This window comes from Pseudopipra pipra, chromosome 15 (genome assembly GCF_036250125.1).
Source record: "Pseudopipra pipra isolate bDixPip1 chromosome 15, bDixPip1.hap1, whole genome shotgun sequence".
Taxonomy (NCBI): Eukaryota; Metazoa; Chordata; class Aves; order Passeriformes; family Pipridae; genus Pseudopipra; species Pseudopipra pipra.
In genome coordinates, this window is record NC_087563.1 from 6,898,011 (window position 1) to 6,921,810 (window position 23,800).

The window sequence follows — 23,800 nt, forward strand, 5'->3', positions numbered from 1 at the left end:
TTGACAGTTATTGTAATCTTAGTAGTAGTTCGTGTTGCCTTTTCTTGTATTACTAGACGTGTAAATACTACGACAAAGAAAGCATTGTTGGCACAAAATAAAAACGGGGGAAATTGTAGAGGATTGGTTAGAAATGCGAGGACATATGAACATGGCTAAGGCTATGGATGAGCTGCTAAAGTATAAGACGCAGTCTGACTAGGCCCATGAGAAAGTCTGAGATAGCAGGGCCGTGAGAAAGCAGCAACGTCCTTGGGTATTCTAAATTGGGCTGAAAAACAGGAGCTAGGCATTACCAAAACAGAGACACTTAACGAGCCACCTGTGTAAACAATGAAAGACAGTTAAGATGATATCACCACCTAACTGAGCACCAATAATGAGCCTAATTTCTGTAATATTCATGAACCTATTATAGAGTGTATATTAAGCTGTTGTCAATCTACAGTAAACGAAGTTCCTGGATTCTCACATTGAGGTGTCTAGAGCTTTCCGTCGTGACAGCTCAGAATCCTGTTAAGCTTTTGGTCTGGTCCCAGCAGTACCATTTAAGCAGCTCAGTGTGAGCCTAAACTTTTACTTCATAAGAGGCAGCAGGAGCAGGCACAGCCATTGTGTGTACAAAATTCATTCAAAGCACTGGCACTGAGTCTTACACAGTTTTCCTTTTATAGGAAACAGGAGGAGGGCTCTAATTAGGTCAGGCAGGTTGAGGATTCTAACAGCTCTTCATTTTACATTTCAACCAAGCACAGCCCAGCTCTTGCTACAATACAGCGTGATGAATCAGAGAAATAACTTCTTGATAAATTATGGATTTTGCAATTAAAATGAAAAAAAGTTCCACAACATGAAAGTAATGAATTCGTGCAGTGAATACTTAAGTCAGTTGAGCTACCAATGTCAGGGTTTCAGTTTTTAAGACTTGATTTGATATGTGCACTTCAGTCAAACTGCTAAATTGAATACCAAGTCTTCTCTTAATTCAAACACCTGAAGCTAATCCTCATCCTCACTCTTCAGCATATCAAGTAATCCAGCAAATACATAAAGATGACATCAACAAATAACATTAGCAATTTCTTTCCTTGGCCTTAATGTGCATTTTTTTCATAGAATCATAGAATCATAGAATCGATTGGGTTGGAAAAGACCTCCGAGATCATCGAGTCCAACCCTTGGTCCAAATCCAGTCCATTTACTAGATCATGGCACTCAGTGCCACGTCCAATCTGCGTTTAAAAATCTCCAGGGATGGAGAATCCACCACCTCTCTGGGCAGCCCATTCCAATGCCTGATCACTCTCTCTGTAAAGAATTTTCTCCTGATATCCAACTTAAATTTCCCCTGGCGGAGCTTAAGCCCGTGTCCCCTTGTCCTATTGCTGAGTGCCTGAGAGAAGAGACCAACCCCCACCTGGCTAGAACTTCCCTTCAGGTAGTTATAGACGGTGATGAGGTCACCTCTGAGCCTCCTCTTCTCCAGGCTAAACAACCCCAGCTCCCTCAGCCTCTCCCCATAGGACTTATGCTCCAGTCCCTTCACCAGCCTTGTCGCTCTTCTCTGGACCCGCTCCAGCATCTCAATATCCTTCCTGAACTGAGGGGCCCAGAACTGAACACAATACTCAAGGTGTGGCCTCACCAATGCAGAGCACAGGGGAAGGATCACTTCCCTGCTCCTGCTGGCCGCGCTATTTTTGATACAGGACAAGATCCCATTGGCCTTCTTGGCCACCTGGGCACACTGTTGGCTCATGTTGAGCTTCCTGTCAATTAGTACCCCCAGGTCCCTTTCTGCCTGGCTGCTCTTCAGCCACTCTTTGCCCAGCCTGTAGCACTGCAGGGGGTTGTTGTGGCCAAAGTGCAGGACCCGGCACTTGGCTTTATTGAACTTCATCCCATTGGAATCAGCCCATCTCTCAAGTCTATCCAGATCCCTCTGCAGAGCCCTCCTGCCTTCCAGCAGGTCGACACTCCCTCCCAATTTAGTGTCATCAGCAAATTTGCTGATGATACACTCAATCCCCTCATCTAAATCATCAATAAAGATGTTAAACAGGACTGGGCCCAACACTGATCCCTGGGGAACACCACTGGTGACCGGCCGCCAGCTGGATGCAGCTCCATTCACCAGCACTCTCTGGGCCTGACCCTCCAGCCAGTTCCTAATCCAGGAGAGGGTATACTTGTCCAAGCCATGGGCTACCAGCTTTTCCAGGAGTATATTATGGGAGACAGTGTCAAAGGCCTTGCTGAAGTCTAGATAGACCACATCCACAGCCTTCCCCTCATCCACCAGGTGGGTCACCTGATCGTAAAAAGAGATCAGGTTGGTCAGACAGGACCTGCCCCTCCTAAACCCATGCTGGCTGGGTCTAATCCCTTGTCCATCCTGAAGGTGCTGTGTGATTGCACTCAGGATGATCTGTTCCATAACCCTGCCAGGCACCGAGGTCAGGCTGACAGGCCTATAGTTGCCAGGGTCCTGCTTGCAGCCTTTTTTGTGGATTGGGGTGACATTCGCCAACCTCCAATCATTTGGGACCTTCCCAGAGAGCCAGGACTGTTGGAAGATGATGGAGAGCGGTTTGGCAAGCTCTTCTGCCAGCTCTCTCATCACCCTGGGATGGATCCCGTCTGGTCCCATAGACTTGTTGGGATCCAGCTGGCTCAGTAAGTCGCTAACTACATCCTCCTGGAATACAGGAGGGCTATTCAGGTCTCTGTCTCTGTCTATCTGCTCTAGAGGCCAGTTGTCCTGAGGGCCACCTGTCTTACTGCTAAAAACTGAGGCAAAGTAGGTGTTAAGTACCTCAGCCTTCTCCTCATCTTTGTTAACTATATTTCCCTCAAAGTCCAACAGAGAACTGAGGTTTTCCTTGCCTCTCCTTTTGCTATTAATGTATTTATAAAAGGACTTTTTGTTATCCCTAACTGAATTAGCCAAATTAACTTCAAATTCCACTTTTCTTTCCCTAATTTTTTTCCTGCATGACCTAGCTCTCTTCGTAAATTCTTCATAAGTAACCAGCCCTTTTTTCCACAGTCTGTAAACTTTCTTTTTATCCCTGATTTCTTTTAGAACCTCCCTATTTAACCAAGCCGGCCATCTTCCCCTCCGGCTGGCCTTTCAGCACACTGGTATAGCCTGTTCCTGTGCGCTCAAAATTGCCTGCTTGAAGCATGTCCATCCCTCCTGGACCCCCTTGCCTTTAAGGGTTGTTTCCCAGGGTATGCCTTGAATTAGTTTTTTGAATAGGCCAAAATCTGCCCTCCGGAAGTCCAGAGTAGAGGTTTTAATGATGGCTCTCCTTACATCCCTGAGGATTGAAAATTCAATTATTTCGTGGTCACTATGCCCCAGGCGGCCTCCAACCACTACATCATCCACCAGCCCCTCTCTGTTTGTAAACAGTAGGTCTAGTGGGGCCTTACCCCTGGTAGGCTCATTTACCAGTTGATGAAGGAAATTATCCTCTATACACTCCAGGAACCTCCTTGACTGCCTCTTTTGTATATCCCTTCCTAGGAATTATCAAGTCTCTGCAAACTCATAATGTCAGAATAAATGGCAACATACTCTACATGCTAAGTTTTGGGTACTGCCTCTCTGCAGCTCCTCTGTGCAGGGTATCAGCAGATACAATAACAAGAACACCAAGTTCCACCTTTCAGTTAAGTTCAGTATTTACTTCTGTATTAAGAGAAACTCACAGGAAATGAGAGGATAAGAGAATTGCAGGTTGTATGTATTGTACAGTTCAACTAAATAATTTCCCTAAAACCAGGGAACATGTAGTTTTTGAGGTAAGACTGACATTGGGCTGTTATGAAAACAAGACTAGAACAAAGAACATCAGGTGAGTCACACTGCTTTTGTTGGCTTTTATCCCTGGCTTGTGAAGGAAGTAGACAGATTCTTTATTTCAAAAATTTTATTGTGCTAAAACATGCTTAATTTTAGATGCAGTTAAACAGATTCTTTTCCCCTTGCCAAAACTGAAGTCTGTACAGTGCCTGCACATACAGTGGGTACCCTTCCACACAAATGAGACAAGTTCTGTTGTTATTCCCTGTCACTAACACCGATCAATTCCAACAGTTGCCCACAAAGACTTTATGGCAGTTTAGGAGCCCAGTGAGCACAGCATTCCTAACAGACATTGCTCTTAAGACACTATTCTTACCCACAGTAAGGGAAATACAATCAATTTGACTTTGACCTGAAATCTTCTTCTGAAGATTTCAACAGCTGCAGTACCTCCCCCAGGATTTAAATTAGCTTGTCCTGAATACAGATCCCATAGAGAATATCAAAAGTAAGTGTACAGTCCCATTTCCTGCATTGGTTCTATACCTATGTAGGCCACAGAAGGAAAGGGGTCTCTTGGCAGTATTGCTGTATTTGGTATTGAAGCAACCATAGACAACAAAAATAATTTAACATAAAATTGTATACATGAGATAGATGCAAAAAACCCACAAAAGCCTTCAGGAAATCGGATTTGATTTGCAATCTTATTTGCCAGTGCTTATTCACCTTTTCCCAACTTAAGCTGCTTTGTCCAAAACAAACTAAGCAGATTCAGCATATCAAAGAAGTGAACAGGGAACACTTTGTAGTTCCCAAGTGCAATGATGTTAACAGGAGTCAGGAACGTGTGGCTTCTCAACAGAAGTATAGCCAAGTATAGTTTTTATAAAAATGTATAATCTTAGATCATTTCTCTAATGCTCCTACTAATTTATATTATATACAGCATCCAAGTTCACCTTGAAGCAGTCTGTTGCAGTCTTCTGTAGCATACAAATTCATTGGTACTTTATTTTTTTTCTTAATACCAAGAAGGCATTAAATTTGGTTTTTATTACCTGCAATGGAAAAATGTTACTAAGTTTGTGTTTTTCACTACTGCTCCCACCACATCAAGTAGTTACTTGTCTGCTGGAGGGGGTAGAAGGCACTACACTCCATCTAACAGTGAAACCAGGACTTCAGACCCCAGAACAGATTCTCTAATGAAGGTCTAGTTCCCACACTCTCTCCCACCCTGCTTGCCTTAGTGCACCCCTAGGCTCTCTCCATCTTTTCCTCCACTCCACATTTATCTCCAGGCCTTTTGCAGCTTTCCTTGACACCTACAGTAGTCCAAGGTCCTGACAAGTAGCAGCTAAAGAACCAAGGCACAGAACTCTGCCTGAGCCACTTGTAACCCACCCCCATGCAGGGACACTGCCTGTCCCCTCATCAGCTGTACCATGTGAGCTGGGTGACAGGAGGAAAATGGCTCTGCTGTCTGACCCAGCACAGCACCTGCTCAGGTCAGGAAGGACCTGGCCTGGAAAGCACAAAAGCAAACTGCATACTGGGAGTGCCCCACTGATGCAGCCTCCAACATCTGCTGTGAAACACGGGAGATGCCGTTCTCCTTCCTTCCCTAAATGTAGCAGACTGTGCAAGGCTTTCGTACCTTCTTTGGATAAGTTTAAGTACAAAGACTTGGCTACATTAATACTAAACCTACCTTCTTTAAGAGGGGTTTTTGGAGGAATATTCTCCTTGCTATCACACTGGAAAGCTTTGGAAGGAGCCAAATGCTTGATGCCCTGGACTGCACACAGCTGCTCCTGGAGGTCTCTGCTGGTTTGCTTTTCCTTGGATAGCAGCACACGCAGTTTGGAGACATCCTACAGAAAACATCATACTTGGAAGTTAGATTAAGAACAGGAGAAGAGCTTGCTTCATTATTTACTTAAGAGCCATTTTGCCTAAAGATAAACATACACACAATTACTGGTGCCATTAAAACCCCAACCCAAACACAGAGGTGCAGAGAAACCAGCAGCACCATATAGTTGCTGTGCAACACCATAAAGCACTACATTAGTCTGAAACTTTCAGCTGCTGCTTTCAACAGCTAGTTTACTAAGTTTAGAACCTCCAAAGGAGGTAAGAAAAGCCAATTAAACTAAGAATAGGAGTAGTTATTTGCACTGCTGATCCCTCTGTATGTCATACACTCAGTCAAAAATAAAACAGGTTCTCTTGGTGCTTCTGGAGGCTGGTGGTTTGTTCCAATCTGGTTCATGCAGGGAATTTAAGAATCATAGACAGTAAGGAGCTTGCAGGATTCATCTATAAATATTTAGAGCAATAAAAAGCATCAAGCACATTAATAACTTGCAGCTTTGTAATTTTTCATTTTACAAACCTTCTTCAGCTGGCTATTCTCTTCCTTCAACTTCATAACATGCTTGATTTTTTGCTTCTGGTTCTGGTGGCCAAGTAGTTTAGCATAGGCATCGCTTAGTTTATTCAGTTCTTCCTGGGCTGCACCGTGCTCCTGTAGGAGTGCATTCTTCTCTGCTTCAAATGCATCTAGTTGTTGCTGAAATACAAACTGAATCTCTTAGAAATCATTTAACTAAACACAGCTTTTTACTCAACTGAGATCTACACAGGAAGATTGGTTTGGGGAGGGGACTAGCTGGCTCAATGCAGAGTAACTTAGGAAACCACTGCAGGATAAATGCCTTGCAATGAGAAGTAGCATGTTTACTTCTCAAAAGTAGAACTTGAGCCAACTGCAAAAGTCTTCAGTCAACAGACACTAACACACACCTACTTCCCAACACACCTGAAAAGGCTTAGTTTTGTTATATAAATCTTCATATAGATTACGCCAGGTCTTCATCTCTTTTTTTAAGCTTGAGGTCACATCTTCATTTATGGATTTCCTAAAAAGCAAGAAGTGAAGTTTCATTATGTTGTTAACTCACAGCACTTCTTCCCAATATAACTTGGATGTGCCATGATATGCAAGTTTAGTTTGAGAAAGTTACCTTGACCTTTCTGCTTCAAGTTCCCTTTTCAGTTCTTCAGTTTGCTCTTCCAGTTTTTCCTGAAGTTTAGTCATTTGTGCAAGGCAAGACTCTTTTGTTCTCTCTGTTTCTGCTTCTTTTAGTGCAAGCTTGGTCTGGACTTCTAAAAGCATCCTGAGGAAGATATTCCTTAATGAGCCCTTAAATTTATCTCCTTTTTTTTTTTTTACACAACTCTAAATCTCAAAACACAAGTAACTGTAGCACTAAGTCTGATGAGAAACTTGTTTGAACATGTCTTAGGATGGCTCTTTGTGGTCTCTTTGTAAACACGTGTTTCTTCTTCCCAACACCCCCCCTGTGAAGCTATTGTCTCCCATACAAGGTGTCCTGAGGTGTCCCATTGGTCCTTGTTAACCCTTTCCTGTGATTGGGTGTTCCTGTAAGCCCCTTGAGACTTCTAATTGGTTAACCTGTGATTCTCCCTAACCCTATAAATGTGACATCCCCAACAATAAACTCTCTCTTGCCTCCTCTCCACGCCCGGTGTGCTGTCTCTGTGCCTGCCATGGGGCCACGTGGGTGCTGGGGGGAGGGGGGAGCACCTCTCCCCTCCAGGCTCGGGGCCTGAAAAACCCTGTCCCTGGAGTCCCCTTTCCCCGTCCACCAAGACGTCAGAATGGTTCTTCAGATGGAGAAGGAACCACAACTGGGCTCCCCCACGTCGAGGGTGGGGAAAGGGATCCAGAAGTAACCATGATTGAAAAGCTGCCAGTAGAACTGAAATACAGGTTTGCACAAACAGTGCCACAGAGAGAACAACACTACAGAAAGCAATCAAGTTTAAGCTGTACAATAATTAACTTCTCCTATGAGGAAGCAAGCACTGTTTCTGAAGCAAGGAAAGATAATGGTTGTTCAATGCCAGCAGCTTTTAGCAGAGGTAGTTTATTAGGCTTTACATGCAGAGCTTTGCTCAAGCAGAAACCAATCAAACTGTTCAGTGTGGATGCACCTCAAGATTTCAAAAACCCTACACCTAAAAGCACTGCCTCCCCTCTTCAGCCTCAGCTGTTTGTCCCATCAACCAGGTGGGGACCAAGAACCCCTTCCCTGCCACACTGAACCAGCAAATCAAACAGAAAATAACTCTTCAGTTTTTATTTTACCAGCTCTCATGGAAACTGGAGGCAATAATAAACAGGTGGGAAGGAAAGGGAGGGCAACATCTTTACCAGCAGATAAAACAGAACATGGACCACTAAACTGCTGTTAGATAGTCAGAGAAGCATGTGGCCTAACACAACTTCTTGGGTGTTAGTTCTGGTAACTGTGGTGCCTCATTAGGCAGAGAGGACCTGGGTGTACATCACCAGTGTGGTGATTCATGGATGGTTAACTGGCATCTGCTTGTGAGCAGAATTTGAGGTGACACGTCATTCAGAGTAGAGTGGCAAAGAGTGAGCTCTGCATTAAGTATTTGTCTCCCCTGCAGATCTTATCTGTGGAGCAGTCACTGTAACTGATATTTCTGAAAGTGACAATATTCCAGCATATTTCATTCAAGTATTTTCCTTTTCCTCTATGTTCTACATGTAGGCAAAATTCAAAACAACTGATTCAACCTTTTGCACAGGGAAAAGCAAGAATCTCCAGCTTACAGCAAATGCTGATCTTATCTGGTAGAGCACCATATTAAGTTCTAGTTAGAAAGAGCCTTAGTTGGCATTATTTAGCTTAAGGAAGACTGACTGTAGTACCTTGCACATTCTTCTTTCGCTTTGTTTTTCGTGTATTCTGCTTCCTGAAGCAATTGTTGATTCTCTTGGCCTACTTTTTTAAGGTTGGCAACTGCTTCTTTCAGAGAGGTATTCTCCAGTTTAAGACAGCGTATTTCTTCAGCTGTTGTCTTCTTGTAGCTGACATTACAAGACAAATAAGAACAATCTGGTTACTTCAGGCAAAATACAAATTGACACATACAGGCCTTACAAGAACAACACAAGCTCATGCTGATAAGTACCAAAGATTTTATAATCTGAAGATACGGCAGCGTTCTGGCACTGATAAATCCAAAGGTAAAAAGCAAGCCACAACACAATTCCATAAAGCCATAAGCACTAACAAATTCTGTGATACAGATATTTTCATTTTTTTTGAAGACATTTTAGAATACAAAAACCCTGCTGTATCTGAAGCTTATTTTAAACACCAAAAGACCTACTGTCTGCAGTTTGCATTGGCAAATATCCCACTGGATCCTTCACAGGTGGCATGCATACCTAGGAATAACAGTACCACTTTTTACATACTTCCATAATCTGAATATTTTGAGGTAAAATATTTGCAGGAAACACAGGACACTAGTCTTTAATTCAGTGCAAGTTGAGCCTAAACAGGAAGTCTTTTTGCAAGATATTTCAGTGCAAAGAGAACACCATCACTGGTTACAACTCTTATTCTGGTTCAAGAGCACTTAACTACTCTAACTGGTTACATTTTGGAAAAGGAAACATCCAGTTTCCCGAACTACATACTCAGTATGTCTTTAGACTTGCCTAGTACTCAAGGAATAAATTCTTAATGCCACCAAATACTCCATCCTCTGCTCTAATGCCACACTCATATACAGTGTGAAGTACCAAGGCATGTGAATGGACAGTGTATTTCACTGTCACTTTAGAGATAATCCCTGTCCTGTATCTTAATGAAACTTAAATACCTTTCAAAGTCAGCAACAGTCTCTCCAAGTTTCTCCAGTGTATTCCTATGCTGCTCTTGGATTTGCAATACAGCACTCCCATGAGTTTCATTGATTTGCTCCAACTCAGCATTCTTCCTGAAATAAAAATTGAGTGTTCCACACTGGAGAGAAGTGTCTGAATACATTACCAAGTGCTCTTATCAGTTACAGAAGGCTTGCAGTGACAAACCAGTAACTCCTCCTGTACTAAAGCACAATCTTCACAGCAGATATAACTAAGCTTTTCCCCCTCCTCATATTTTACAAGACAGTTATAGGATACACTAAACACCTAATAGTTAATTTCTAATACATGGAAGGAAGCAACAACTGGCTTGAAAATCTTTTCTAGTCATTGCCCTCTCCAAGGCAGGGCAGGAACACCCAGTACAACAAGCATTTAGTTTACCTTGCACAGCAAGGACATAGCACTACAATACTAGCCTTCAAGCAAATCTCAAGCTAATAGTTTTAAATTAAAACAGTGTCAAACTGATTCAAGTTGTTATTCATAGTGACGAGATCTAATCACTATCAATAATCAACAACCAGTAAGAAATAACTCTAGACATGCCCAGGTCTCTAAAACCTGAACTGGGCTCAGCAGCTTTGTTTATACTACTGATTTTAGATTTTTCCTTTCAAAGCTTCAGAACCAGAAAGTTTTTCCACAAACCCTTTCAACTTTTCTTCCATCTGTGCAAGTTCAAGACCTTGAGATTTGATTTCTTGTTCCAACTGCTTCACCAACTTTTCAGCTTTCTTCTCCTTTGCATGTAATTTATTCAGCTCATTCATGGTATCATTCAGCACTTCTTCAAGAAGTCGTCTCTCCCTTGTTACCTCATCCTGCAACTCCAGTAACTTCTGCTGTGCTGATGCAGATGACTCCTGCGTGTCAGAATACCACAGATCTCAAAACTTATAGTACTTTTTTAGATAGTAAAGGCTAATTTGCTGTGTTTTAACTTCAGAGCACAAGAATAAGGTCAAATCTACAGGAAGACCAAAATGCCCATCATACCAGTACTGATTCTTAGAGCTACTGGACCACACAGCTTCTGCTGGCCAGCCCCCACTGATGAGACCATTATTAACACAACATCTCATGCATAATGTAAACCAGAACCTTTAGTGCCAGCCCTTGGGATTAGAGTTTTTCTTTAGACTAATTTATAGTCTGTATTTACCTTCTCTTGCTGCAGCTGAGAGACAACCTCCTCATGTTTCTGAAGCAGTTTTTGGTGTTGTTCTTCCTCCAAAACAAATTTTTTTTTCAGGTCTTCTATTTCAGCAGTCATACTCAGGAATTTTCCTCTGGTCTCAGACAACTCTTTCTCTGCATAGAGAAATTGTCAATATAACACAAATTGCCTTCTCCATTTGCAAAGAACTACAGTATCTATTTTTAATAGTACTTCCATTCCAGCCTTTAAGTTAGTTTGGCAAGGGAAAAACAAACAAACAAAAACACCCCATGCAAAACAAACCCATATCTTAAACCCATGTAGAAACTCCTCAAAATCTGCTCGAAGTACATCACTTGAAAATAATTTTAACAGAAGGAATGTTTGGATCAAGCAACTAGCCTTCATCAGAACAGCAGTATGGCTGGGGAAAAACTGTATGATTTTGCCAAAGCTTCTTCCACATAATACTAGCATACAGAAGCCAACTGGTGCAGAGAACTGAGCACCTGTCTCACACTGCAGAGTTGGTGGTGTTGGGAGGGAAGGGGCAAGGAGGCGAAGGATCCTTGACACATTGCCAATACCTCAATGAACCCATGCACAAGCTGCTAACAGTGAATTCAGACAATATTATCCTGCTTCTCAGTGAAGAGAAAGGAACAAGAACTTCTGTGGTCACCTTTCAGATTAAAGCCATTCCTACTATGCAAACTACTTTCATTCTATACTGTTCTACTTGAGTAAACCTCCATGGAAACACCGAATCAGACTTAACAGATGTCAGACATGAAGTAATTTCCCCATTGTTAAAAACATGTCCAGCTGTTTTCAGCTGGAGCTCGACTTTTAACTTGGAACAAACCAGTCTAAATTGACATTTTAGAATAAACCTATTTGAGATGATTTAAGATATGTCAATCATCCTACATATGGAAGAGCATACAAGTACTAAAAATTACCTTTTTCTTGTTGAAGCAATTGACACTTTTCATTAAGTTCTTTCATCAGTTTACATGATTCCTCTTTTGTTTTGAGGGTATCCCTGAGGATCTCAATATCTTGGTCTTTCTTAATCAGTGTCTCCTCCATCTGAGCAATAGCTACTTTGTATTTCTCAGCTGTTTCTGCAACACCACTGCAGGAGAAAATTCAGGCACTTGTTACTACTAAATTTTATTTGTAAGCTTACACTTCAACCCAAAGGAAAAATGCTTAGGAGTGTTGGTTTCCAATAGAAAAACTGCTGTCACCTACTTTTCCAAACAAGTTTTTGTACTGTAAGACTGGTTTACATGGACATAAAACTCTTCCACAGTATTGCTCAGCCCAGAAAAGCACAGAGGCATTTAGAAAGATAATTAAAATAATATCTTACAATTACTTTCCATTGTGTGGAAATATACCTGATGATTTCTTTTCCCTCCTCTTTGATTATTGCCAAGGTTCTACTTCACCACTCATAAGTGAGGCTTAGTTTTACCACCTTTTAACTTACCCCAGCCAACTTGAGAACAATTTGTTGTTACCTGAGCTCTGTGATGTATTCCAGGAGTTTTTCAGTGTCAGACTTTTCTACAACTTTCTCTCTCTCAGTAGCAGACCTAAAACCAGGAAGGTTTTATGACGGACATATTTAAGCAAATTCAGAGCTACATAGTAACACATATCTTTCAGAATCCAGTTTAGCTGACAAACTGGTATTGGCTCTACATGGTGATTCTTTTTTAATTCTTTTAATTCTTTTCTCTTTTAATACTTGTTCCATATGGTCTCCTCATTTGCAGTAAAGATGCTGAGCCATATTCTGCCACAAGCAATATGCCACAAGCATCATAGTGAATAAACATAATGCAGCTGTTGAAGCAAATTATCATGTCCTCCCTTTGTGACCTGCACTACCTGCATTATCAGCTTTGTGTATTTTAACATTCCAGTTGTGCTGCAGTGCCAATCACGCAAAACTGACATAAAATATAAGTTCATCCTTCATAGGTCACCATCCTCAGCAAAAACAGTGCACTGTTCCTGTGCTGCAAGTGACACTATTTGGGCAGAGTAGGAAGTGTTGATTCAGAACTCAGTCTCTACCTACACAGAGCTGCTGAAGCCAAGCCACTCTGCAGTTGCCTTTGTTCAGAGAACATCTAGGACAAAGCAACTGTGAAGGTACCAAATGGCTCTTCAGTGCCACTCTCTGGAGAACATGCACATGTCCAGGGAATCTATGTGAAATGCCTGGCTGCTGTAAGGGGGATACTTTTGAATTAGATGATCAATGGAGCATAGAGGCGTGAGAACGAAATCATATTAGGATGTGAAACCAGCTAGAGTATGGTACAATGTAACTTATGGCAGAAGCTAATTGTAAGGTCCATTGTGCTTTTTAGCAAGTCAGCTTGATATCCCCTATTATCAGAGCTGAGTTCTTCCTTGGTTTTGCTACATATTGCAAGATAGATACATCTACCCTTGAAACACAATGGTAGAGGTCATACATAGGGGTGAGAAAGATGATGATGGGAGGAAGATGATGTGGGCAGGGGTCGCTCGCCCCTTGCCCTACAAGTAGGGCATGGCAGACTGTTGCCATGAGGTCATGATTAGGCGGTGTTTGGCTGCCATTCAGGCATCACCTTATGCTACGTACTGGCCCTACGTAGTGTAATGTGGAACTGATAAAAATGGGGTGTCGAGACTGCTGGGCTGAGCGATACTCATCCTACCACCGAGACTGTGTTGCTCCGCGGGGACGCCCGCTAAGGGATGGGTACCGACCAGCTGCTGCAGATCCTGACAGCCCTGGCCTGTCTGTGTGGGTAAGCACAGGTTATTGATAGGAAGCAACTGAGAGAACAAACTTTTTAATATCCTTTTAGTGTTCCTTTAACTCCCCTTTTATGTTTATAGTATTTTTCCTTTAGTCTCCCTTTTTACTAACCAATATCGTGTTATCCATAATATTGTGTCAAGATCCTTTTTTGGTATCCCTTTTCACTAGTTAATACTGTATGAAATGCTGTTCGTAGTATTTGTTTTAATGCCACCCGATAACATAGTTAGTTTGTATCCTTTTTAGTTTTTAATTCCTCTTGCTAAGTTTATTGCTATTATTATTATTCTCACTGTAATAAAAGATATTTTGTGTGCTTGAGTATTTTTTGGCACTTGTCTTTATTCCGGACATGTATCCGAACGTACTGCTACAGCTGCTGAATTAGGATTTCAGCTCCTGCTCTAAAGCTTTTTCATTCTTGCTTATTCCTAACTTAGTAGCCTAATGAGCCAGAAGCATCCAATCTACATGAATGTCTCGCTCCAAGATGAACAACAATTCTTAAGACTTATGTCTTCCCTCCCCATCCCATACCCAAAAAAATCCCACCCATACCACACTGGAAGACAGAGGGTTGAGATGACACAGTCTGTCTTTTGGAAATACACTAAAGGAACAATGTTTTGTATGGTCATTTTATAAGAACACAACAGTTCTTAGAAGTTCATTCCACCACATTTTTTCCAGATTACCAACACTGATAATGTCTGTTCCTTCTCAGCAGGACACAGCCTCTATTTTGCTTACTCTAAGGGATAAGCTGTAAGCACAGTTAGATGGTATCTTGTCAACCAAGTCAATTCCCTTTCTACTACTTACAGTTTTTCTTCTAACTGTGCTACTTTTCCTTTTGAATGCTCTAGATTCCTTTGCACTTCCTGCAGCTTCATTTCCATGTTTTCCTGCTTTGCAAGTGCAGTCTTAAAAAAAAGACACATATTAACACTGAAGTGAGATTTAGTAAAAAACACCAAATCCATTGTGTAAGATACAGTGGTAAATTGAAACCAATTCCTTACTACAGTTTAATGATAGCACCTGATATTATGCTAAATGTGATTCCAAGTATCCCTCTGTAAAGATATCAGCCATTTATTAGAACAACCACTGTCACCAGAAAATACAAACATATGAGAGCTTCAAAATAAACTTACAATCACTGGTTTTCAGAGAGATTCCTAGTGTGACCAGACTGGTATTAATAATATCATAAATAATAATACCAGAGGTATTTCTATGCTTCCTTACTTGAACTCAGATTTACTCTGCACATCAGCAAAATCAAGAACATTCATCAGTTGATCTTTCCCTATTTTCACTCTACAGAAAGTAGAGGAAGTTACCAATTTGAGGACAGAAAGAACACATGATCTGAAGTTCTGTGCTAAGCCCTTAATTCTTTGTTCCTGAGCAGCTCAGAATTGCTGTCCTGTGCAGCACAAATGGTCCTACCTTTTCCTTAGCATCCCTCATGTTTCTGAGCTTCATTAACTCCATGCACAGGCTGCTCATTTTCTTTTGCACACCATCTTCAGACAGCTTGTTAGAGAAGAAAACAAAATTACTAAGCATAACTCCTCCACATGAACTGCTCTTCACAAAATCCTTTCAAAGTGTTCCCCTCCCACTCTGTGTTTAGAGAGAAGTGGACAAGATCCCAAACCAGACATGTTCCATCTCTGTGCCAATGAAGGGGGCATGGGGAACGTCAAAACAGATGCTGATAAGCAGCTAAAGCTTCCTCCTGCACAGGGAGCTCGATAACAGCAAAGACAAAGCAAATATGCAGTTATTTGTCTGAATACCTTTGACTTCAGTAGTTCATTGCTTCTTTTTAGTTCCAGAAGCTGTTTTTTTAGGCATGCAACAGTTGCTGAAAGAGATGTTTTCTCCTGAACTGCAGCACTCAGCTTTGCTTCAGTCTTCACAAAATCCTCATCCAGAGCCTGAAGTTTTTTATCCTGCTCCCCACGCTCTCTCACTAATGCCCGAATCTAAAACAAAAGAGTTATTTTCTTTATTTCCTACTATCATTTCTCTTAACGTCATTAGTTTAGTCTCTCCAAGAAAACCACAGGCAAAAGTATTCAAATAGTATTAACCTGCATATCTATCTTCAACTGTCATGCATAGGAAAGAGATTAAATAGAGAATTGTAGTGATGCTGTTATTATACAGCACATATTTACAGTCCCAGTACAATATCTTAAAGTCACAATAGTCTTAGCTTTGATTTGCAACAGAAGCCAACTCTCCTCTTTGATGTGATGCCTAAAATGGAAGAAAAGTTCTCCAAACAATATTAGTATAGATAAGACAGAGAGCAGCTCTCGAATGAAGGCCTTCAGGTGCACACAATATGTAGGCACACACTGGCATACAGAATTCTTACACTTTTATATCTTTAACTAATTGTCCTATCTAGTGGGGACAACCAACCAAAAACCCCTTTCACTCTGGTACCACCCTCAGAACTGCCCCACTGGAGCCCCTCCAAGAGCCTTGTATCTTGTTGTCTACCATATCTCTCAGTATTCCGGTCCAGGTGCATATCCCAACGGAATGTCCTTGAAAAGACAGTTAAACCGAAGCTTCAGGAATCCGATACGGACTGTGAGAAAGTAACTGTCTCAAGTGAGAGATAATTACACAGCTACACCGACATCTACAAAAACCTAAAAATCTTTAGGCATCAGCTGTGACAGTCAAGAAGACAATGTGACATCTGAGGCACAAGGCATCAATTAGTACACAGAAGTGTACTGATACAGTGTAAGTTGCCTCTTAAACATTAAAATTATAACAATTAGTAAGCAAAAATCTCAGCTAACAGTTGTTAAATAGAACCTTTTTGGGGTACTGAACGTAGTTCACTTAGTTCTCTTTCTGAGAAGAGTGACAGCACAGCTGTTCTTAGCAAACCCAACGCTTTGTACATCCCATAACCTCTGATAATCTCTGCTCTGCACAGACCTGTTTGCAAACTACTCATATACTCTCTTATGCAAAAGAGCCCAATTCTACCAGCTTGTATTTTTTATTTTGGTTAGTGGCAGATATGACAGGAATGCACTCCATAACACATTCATACCTCCTTCTCCAGTGCCTTCTGTTTCTTTTTCTCCCTCATAAGCGTAAGATCTTTTTTAGTCTTCACAGTCCCATTACCTGGCTTTGGAAACCAATTGTGTTAGAAATAGTTAAATTGACCTCTAGCTGCCCACCAGCTGAACAACACAGTTAAATATAAGACTGGGTGCCTTCATACAGACTATAAAGATACACACAAAATAAAAAGCAAACCTTTCTCTCCCCTAGACAGCACAGACAAGTACCAGGTTAGGATGGGGTTTACCACTGTACTTTCTCATAAGCATTACTCTGAAGGAACAGCTCACAACAATTGCAACAAGAAGATTAAAGAAGTTGGAGACATTAGCACTCCCTAAACTTCATAAAAAAACCACTTTAATCTTTTAACCTCAAGTTTGTTTGCAGAATTTCATCCTGAATCATCAATAGTAGTGCACTAAATTAGTAAGTCAGGGTTATCATTTTTTCAACTTGTTCAGCCATGCATCTTCAAATCTGTATCCTTGCTCATGGCATTGAGAACCTGTTCATGCAGTACCATCCCCTCCTTGTTTCTTTCACCACCAGGTTTCTACTCTGCCCTGTCCACCCCACGAAAGCAGGAACAGAAACACAGTCTTCTTAAAAAGGAGCAGCCACACCATAATTACATGGGGAGCAAAGGAAAAGAAATCCAAACATTGTAACAGCAAAGACAAACCGCTCTGTAATCCCAAGTAACCATCCCATGATTCTCAAAGATGCTGCAATTTCATTTTTCCTGCTTAGTTACTACAGAATACAGGCACAACAATGTGTTCCATGGTTCTCTCCAGCAGGTTAACAGTAATTGTATGAAGACAGTTTAACCAGTCAGAGGTTTAGCTGAGATTTAACAGTGCTACAGACACCACAAAAGAGTCTTACTGTTGATCCAAGGGATGTGAATCTCCTTTTAGTTACAGGGGTGGGTGCACTCTTCTCACTGCTCAGCTTTGAGTCACCTGCAGAAAAGAAGGGTGAAGGAAGAGGTTGTACAAAGGCACACAGGGAGGGAAATTTAACCAAACTAGACAAGGTTAATTGACTGTGTACAGAAGACACCACCTGGTTATCAGACTACCCACTTCAAGCCCAACACCAGCTGCTTTTTTACTGCAATCAGGCAGTTCAATAATAGTTATCTGGGCCTTTGACAGAGTTTAGAGAGAGATGACCAGATGACAGCCAGATCTGAGAATTCAGCTCCTGCCGAGCTCTCCCCACCACAATCCAGATCCATGGTGTCCATTTTCAACTGAGGGATGCTTTATATATGAAAAACCCCATGAAAACATCACTAAAATCAAGGTTAATGAAGTAAAAGAAATAAAGCTATTTTAGGAGATGCAGTTAGACATGTTTTTACAGCTGCTGTTCCCTGCTGGAAGGCAGGCAGTGAGTCTCTGCAGCAGAGACCAACTTCTTAACAGCAGAGCAGTAACAGCATGTAAGCACTGACAATTGTAGCATTCAAAGATACCACACCATTGTGTTCTGTGCAATTTTTACAACTACTCACTCTTGTGTCTCCCAGCCCCTTGGCATGCTTCAGAGGACAGCAAACTTCTCACTCCACCTGATGGTTTAACACCACAGGATCCTTGCAGGGGGGTACATGCTAGAAACGAGATTTTCAGACACACAAGAACCACGAAGGTAAATGACAGGGTTTTCAACTTAAACGAGTTGAGGCTGGTAACGCATTTAAGTTAAATGCTCTTAAAAAGAAAAAAAACCCCAAACAACTGGAGTCTCAGTTCTCATCCTCCCCATAAACACAAAGAAAATATATGGTCACATGGTGGGGTAAAGGGTTTGTTTATCACACTGCTAATAAAATTACAAGCTTATTTACATGCACAACATTGCAAGGCGTTTTACTGGTGACAGCAGCACATTAACTTCCACAATGAAAAATCCCAAATGGCTAGAGGATCTTAATGCTATTTGGTTAAAAAGCCAGCCTGAAGTGTTAAAAAACTTCATTTCCCAATTTAGAAGATACTACTTAAATATTAGTGAATGCCTTTTCCTTCAAATAACTAAGTCACTTAAACTTCTATAAAAAAATACAGTGTTTGGGTTTGGGGTTTTTTTTTAAGAAATTAAATAATTTTAAGGGAAACAGCCGACAGAATCACGATGGCTACAAGCCCTTTATTCAATTATTAGTCTCAAGCCCAGTAAATGCTTATCTACTCGCTTCGACTTTCTGCAAATAAAAGCATTATTTAACACGAAAACAGGCGACGGCAGCAGAAAGGCACCAAGTAAAGCCAAAAACTCATTGAAAAAGTCATACATCGCAAAACACCCTCAAGAGCAGCACTTGGGCCGTGACGAGCCCTGCACACGCCCCTTGCCGTGCTGTACCACGGAACCAGAAGGGTCCAAGGACCGGCACCGCTTTAGTTAGGGCGCACATTACGCACTTTCACTGCTGCATTTGTCTAGCAACAGCCAAGTTTGGACACGAAGTCAGGATCTTTTCCCTCAGGAGACACCTGCGAGGGCTCTGGGGGTCCTGAGGCGCCGCGCTACGGGCGGCTCCGGCAGGGAGGGACACACTAGGGCTCGGTCCCCGCTCCCCCGGACAAGGCTGAAGCGCTCGGTTCCCGTTCCCCCAGGCAAGGCTGAAGGACCCTGTTCCCCACCCAGGCCCCGTTCTTCCCCCGTACCGGCGCTCTGGCAGCGGCCCCGGCCCAGCGGCACGGACGCCATGACAGCTCTGGGCTCCAACCCCGTCGGCCCCAGGCTTTCAAAGGGGCCCAACGGCCGCAGCGCGCGCCCTCCGGCCAATCACCGCGCGCCGCTCCGCGCGGCTCAGCCAATCGGCTCGAGGGTGGCCGGCTGGGCGCGGCCGCGCGGGGCGCGTGCGCGGGGCGGGGCGGCGGCTGTGCGGAGCTGAGGGCGGCGGTCGCTCAGGTGCCGAGCGGTGCCGAGCGGTGCCGAGCCGTGCCGAGCCGTGCCGAGCGGTGCCGAGCGGTGCCGAGCCGTGCCGAGCGGTGCCGAGCCGTGCCGAGCGGTGCCCAGCGGTGCTGAGCGGTGCCCGCCGGAGCCGCCGTGCCCCATGTCGGCGCCGTTCGAGGAGCGCAGCGGGGTAGTGCCCTGCGGGACGCCGTGGGGCCGCTGGTACCAGACGCTGGAGGAGGTGTTCATCGAGGTGCGCGTCCCGCCGGGCACCCGCGCCAAGGACGTGCGGTGCAGCCTGGGCAGCCGCGACATCGCGCTGGCCGTGCGAGGGCAGGAGCTGCTGCAGGTACCGCCGGGGAACACCGGGAGGGACGGGACGGGGCGGCCGCAGGGCCGGGGCGGAGGCCGCGGGGCGCCGGGGTGGTCACAGGGTCACAGCATCATCATCGAGTGCAGCCTGTGGCCCAACAACACCTTGTGGCACCGGGTGCCACGTCCAGTCCTTCCTTGGGCACCTCCAGGGACGGTGAGTCCACCTCCTCCTGGGCAGCCCATTCCAATGTCTTATCATCCTGTCTGTGAAGAAATTCGTCTTAAAGTCCAACCTAAATCGCCTCTGGTGCAGCTTAAATCTACGTCCTTATGTCCTGCCCCTCGCTGCCTGGGAAGTTTCCACACCTGTGCCCTGTGGCTCCTCTGTGTTCTTCCTTAGAGATGTAGGGTTTCATACATCAAAAGGAATCATATACCTGGTGGAAATCTCAGTGATCTCTTAAATGGCTTGTTGTCAAAAGTAACTACTTCAGTGAAGTCTCTTCCAGCAGAATGAAGATAAAGTGTTACCAGCTGATTTATGAGCTGCAATAACCTATAATACTACAGACAAACTATAGAGAAAGGTGCACATAAAAAACTAACATCTTTAAACAGAATGTTTCGTTTGAGTGGGTTTTTTCTTGTTAGAAACAGCATAATAAACTAGTCAGTTATAAGCTTATTAGAAACAGTTTTGTCCAGCTGCACGAGGTTTTTCCAGACTGTTCCTGTGCTCCAGTAGCTGAAGGGAGCCAACAAGAGAGCTGGAGAGGGACTTTTTACAAGGCCATGTAGTGACAGGTCAAGGGGGAATGGCTTCAAACAGAGAGAGGATCGGGTTAGATTGGATATTAGGAAGAAGTTCTTCCCTGTGAGGGTGGAGAGGCCCTGGCACAGGTTGCCCAGAGAAGCTGTGGATGCCCCATCCCGGGAAGTGTTCAAGGCCAGGTTGGACAGGGCTTGGAGCAACCTGGGATAGTGGAAGGTGTCCCTGCTCATGGCAGGGGGTGGAACGAGATGATCTTTAAGGTCCCTTCCAACCCAAACCATTCTATGATTCTGTGAGAAGTAAAGAGAATAAATTCACATGGATTTACATTCTGGGTAGGGATGTGGGCAGCATTTCAGTTCTGATTGCTCCAGAAAGCCAAAAAAACCAAACCAGAGGCAGATTTACTTTCACATTGGTAACAACAGTTCATACTGTATGGACCCTGCACCAGACCCTTGGCACAAACCCTGACATCTTCATGGCAAGAGTACTAAAAATGGCATTGCCTGCTGAGAAACACAAGCCATTCCAGTGAGTCCAGATACTGAAACAGTGATGAGTATTAAATTATTCATTTTCTAAAGATTGCTTAACAAACAATAATTCTTTGACAGTCTATATGCAAGTCTATACTTGTAGGGCCAGATCACCCTATTTGTTTTCAGCAGAAAACAAGATGGTAAGTTGTGAGTAAAACTTCATGATTCAGTATAACTGGATGCTGTTGAGGTTTTCCTGGTTTGTAATATTGTACCTGTCTTTTGCAGGGTAAACTTTTTGACTCTACGGTAACTGATGAAGGAACATGGACATTAGGTAATAACCTGCATCTGAAATGACATAAAGGCAGTAGAACTTCTCAATATGTGCTGCAGAAGAGTTTACATCCCCCTTTTTAATGGGACAGATTCTTCCCTGTACATAGCTTTGTAAAAAGGGCCGTCATTATTGCTGGATTGAGGAACTGAGGTACTATAAAAGCCCTACAGATTAAGGTTAATGGGAAAATGCCATATCCTGGAAGGCCATAGTCAGTGGATTACAAACACTTGCATATAGGTGAGAAGTTTTTTGCACACCATCATTTAAAGGTAAATAATTATGGTACAGTTGTGTGGTCTGTGCCTCTCCATAATTGTTACCTTTCCTGGGGTTTTTTTCTCCTTCTCTTATGCATTATATTTTTGGAAGGGGTGACAAAATCTGCAGTCCCAGAGAATCTAAAAGAAATTTAATAATCCCGCTAAGGTAGCTACATATAATTAGCAAAAAAAGCATATCTGATTGTTATATTATAAATACTGTAAAATATTCAGCATGTTTTGGCAGTCATGTTTGTGGACTGTGCCTCTCACTTAATGTTTCCTGTGAAGAATTTTGTTTTCCATTCAATATTTCTTCTAAATATAGATTAATAATTTAGTAACTTAAGCATGAAAACTGGAAGTGTTAACAAACATTGTTAAGCCCATCTTTTTCAGTATGTGAATAATCTTCAAAATACACTTACAATGCTGTATTTATTCACTTAAGTAGAACTAAGCACCCCACATGCTAACTTTGAAATCTGCTTCCAATATATTGTCTGTGGGCATGCACACTGTGTCTAAGCAAATTAACTATCCCTTCATATGTCCCTAAAACTTAGTTCTGACTTTTGTTGGTAATAACTCTCTGTGAAGCCTGACCTCAAATCATTATTGCCTTAGCAGAGGTGTCTGTATTAATAGATTAAATCTTTTCTCTGTTGTGAAGCTCTTCAAGAGGTTAGTTTATGTTTGCAATAGAAGTTTTTATGCACTGTGTTTTAATGCCTTAAAACAACTTCAGGCCAGAAAGGGGAGAGATGACAGTGCAGGCTATCTTTGCTTCAGCCTTTTTGTTTCTTGTTAATGTTTATTTATTTATCAATAACCCAGTTGGCATTGGCATTAAGAATTTCAATTACTTCACACACCCCGTGCTTGTTAATGGTGAATTCACCAAAACAAAAAGACTGGCACACAGGACTGAGTCTAAAGGTTGTTCTCTGTGTTCTCATTCAACAGAAGACAGGCAGCTGATACGAATTGTTCTAATGAAGACAAATAGAGATGCTGGAAATTGTTGGAAATCTCTGTTAGAAAATGAATATGCTGCTGATCCTTGGGTACAGGACCAGATGCAGAGGAAGCTCACACTGGAACGATTCCAAAGAGAGGCAAGTTAAAGGACCATAAACTCCTTATATTTTGTGTTTGCACACAGAGTTTATGGTCAGGAAAGCTGAGCAAAATGGTTCTGCTGCCCAGTGCCATGACAAATGGATGACAAGTTGATTATTATATGTCTTTGTTACAGCGGTAGAATATTACCAAGTGTTTTAGGCTTTTGGTTGGTTGGTTGGGTTTGGGTTTTTTTAAGAATTTTTATTACAAATAATCTATTTATTGAATTTTTTTTTTCTTTTACCTCCATCAGAACCCTGGATTTGACTTCAGTGGGGCAGAAATTTCTGGAAACTACAGCAAAGGAGGACCAGACTTTTCTAGTCTTGAAAAGTAAACTTCATCTGTGTTCTTTTAGAGGACTTACATGTTACAGTTAAGGACTGGAATCATGGAACTGGTGAAGACTTCAGTGATCTCTTCAATGGATTGTTGTCAGAAGTAATTACTTAAGTGAAGGTCTCTTCCAGCAGAATGAAGATAAAATGTTACCAGCTGATTTATAAGCTGCAATTACCTTATAATACTAAGGGACAAATTATAGAGAAAGGTGTACATAAAAAACTAACATCTTTGAGCAGAATGTTTGGTTTGGGTATTTTTTTCTTATTAGCTAGTGAGTTATAAATCTACCACTTGTCTTTATACATCTTATTCTTGCTTATCTACACCTGAGGAGGAACAGCCCCAGGCACCAGCACAGGCTGGGGCTGATCTGCTGGAGAGCAGCTCTGCAGAGAAGGCCCTGGGGGTTCTGGTGGACAAGCTGCTGTCCCTGAGCCAGCAGTGTGTCCTGGGGGACAAGGGCAATTGGATCCTGGGGTGCATTGGGAAGAGCATTGCCAGCACGTCAGGAGGTGATCCTGCCCCTTTGCTCATCCCTGGTGA

At 42.6% G+C, this 23,800-nt stretch overlaps 2 protein-coding genes across 5 annotated transcripts; one reads left to right on the plus strand and one right to left on the minus strand.

The window, feature by feature from the left end:
• Nucleotides 1-3,920: 3,920 nt before the first annotated feature.
• On the minus strand, nucleotides 3,921-19,506 carry HMMR (hyaluronan mediated motility receptor). 4 transcript variants are annotated; one of them, XM_064671614.1, is made up of 18 exons: nucleotides 19,384-19,506; nucleotides 18,225-18,323; nucleotides 17,591-17,667; nucleotides 16,683-16,763; nucleotides 15,397-15,585; nucleotides 15,044-15,130; nucleotides 14,411-14,511; nucleotides 12,285-12,359; nucleotides 11,718-11,893; nucleotides 10,759-10,907; nucleotides 10,245-10,459; nucleotides 9,548-9,664; nucleotides 8,586-8,744; nucleotides 6,847-6,999; nucleotides 6,642-6,741; nucleotides 6,216-6,392; nucleotides 5,529-5,691; nucleotides 3,921-4,875 (listed from the first exon to the last, which is right to left on the minus strand). In XM_064671614.1, exons 1-18 carry the CDS (start codon nucleotides 19,424-19,426, stop codon nucleotides 4,856-4,858), a joined length of 2,181 nt encoding a protein of 726 aa, XP_064527684.1. In that variant the 5' UTR covers nucleotides 19,427-19,506; the 3' UTR covers nucleotides 3,921-4,855. The 4 variants fall into 4 exon arrangements, with proteins under 4 accessions (XP_064527684.1, XP_064527685.1, XP_064527686.1 ...); XM_064671615.1 differs by lacking the exon at nucleotides 16,683-16,763; XM_064671616.1 differs by lacking the exon at nucleotides 18,225-18,323 and having other exon boundaries at nucleotides 19,384-19,473.
• Nucleotides 19,507-19,674: 168 nt separating this feature from the next.
• NUDCD2 (NudC domain containing 2) lies at nucleotides 19,675-23,495 on the plus strand. Its single transcript, XM_064671619.1, has 4 exons — nucleotides 19,675-19,964; nucleotides 21,473-21,521; nucleotides 22,754-22,905; nucleotides 23,166-23,495. Exons 1-4 carry the CDS (start codon nucleotides 19,776-19,778, stop codon nucleotides 23,247-23,249), a joined length of 474 nt encoding a protein of 157 aa, XP_064527689.1. The 5' UTR covers nucleotides 19,675-19,775; the 3' UTR covers nucleotides 23,250-23,495.
• The last annotated feature ends 305 nt before the right edge of the window (nucleotides 23,496-23,800 follow it).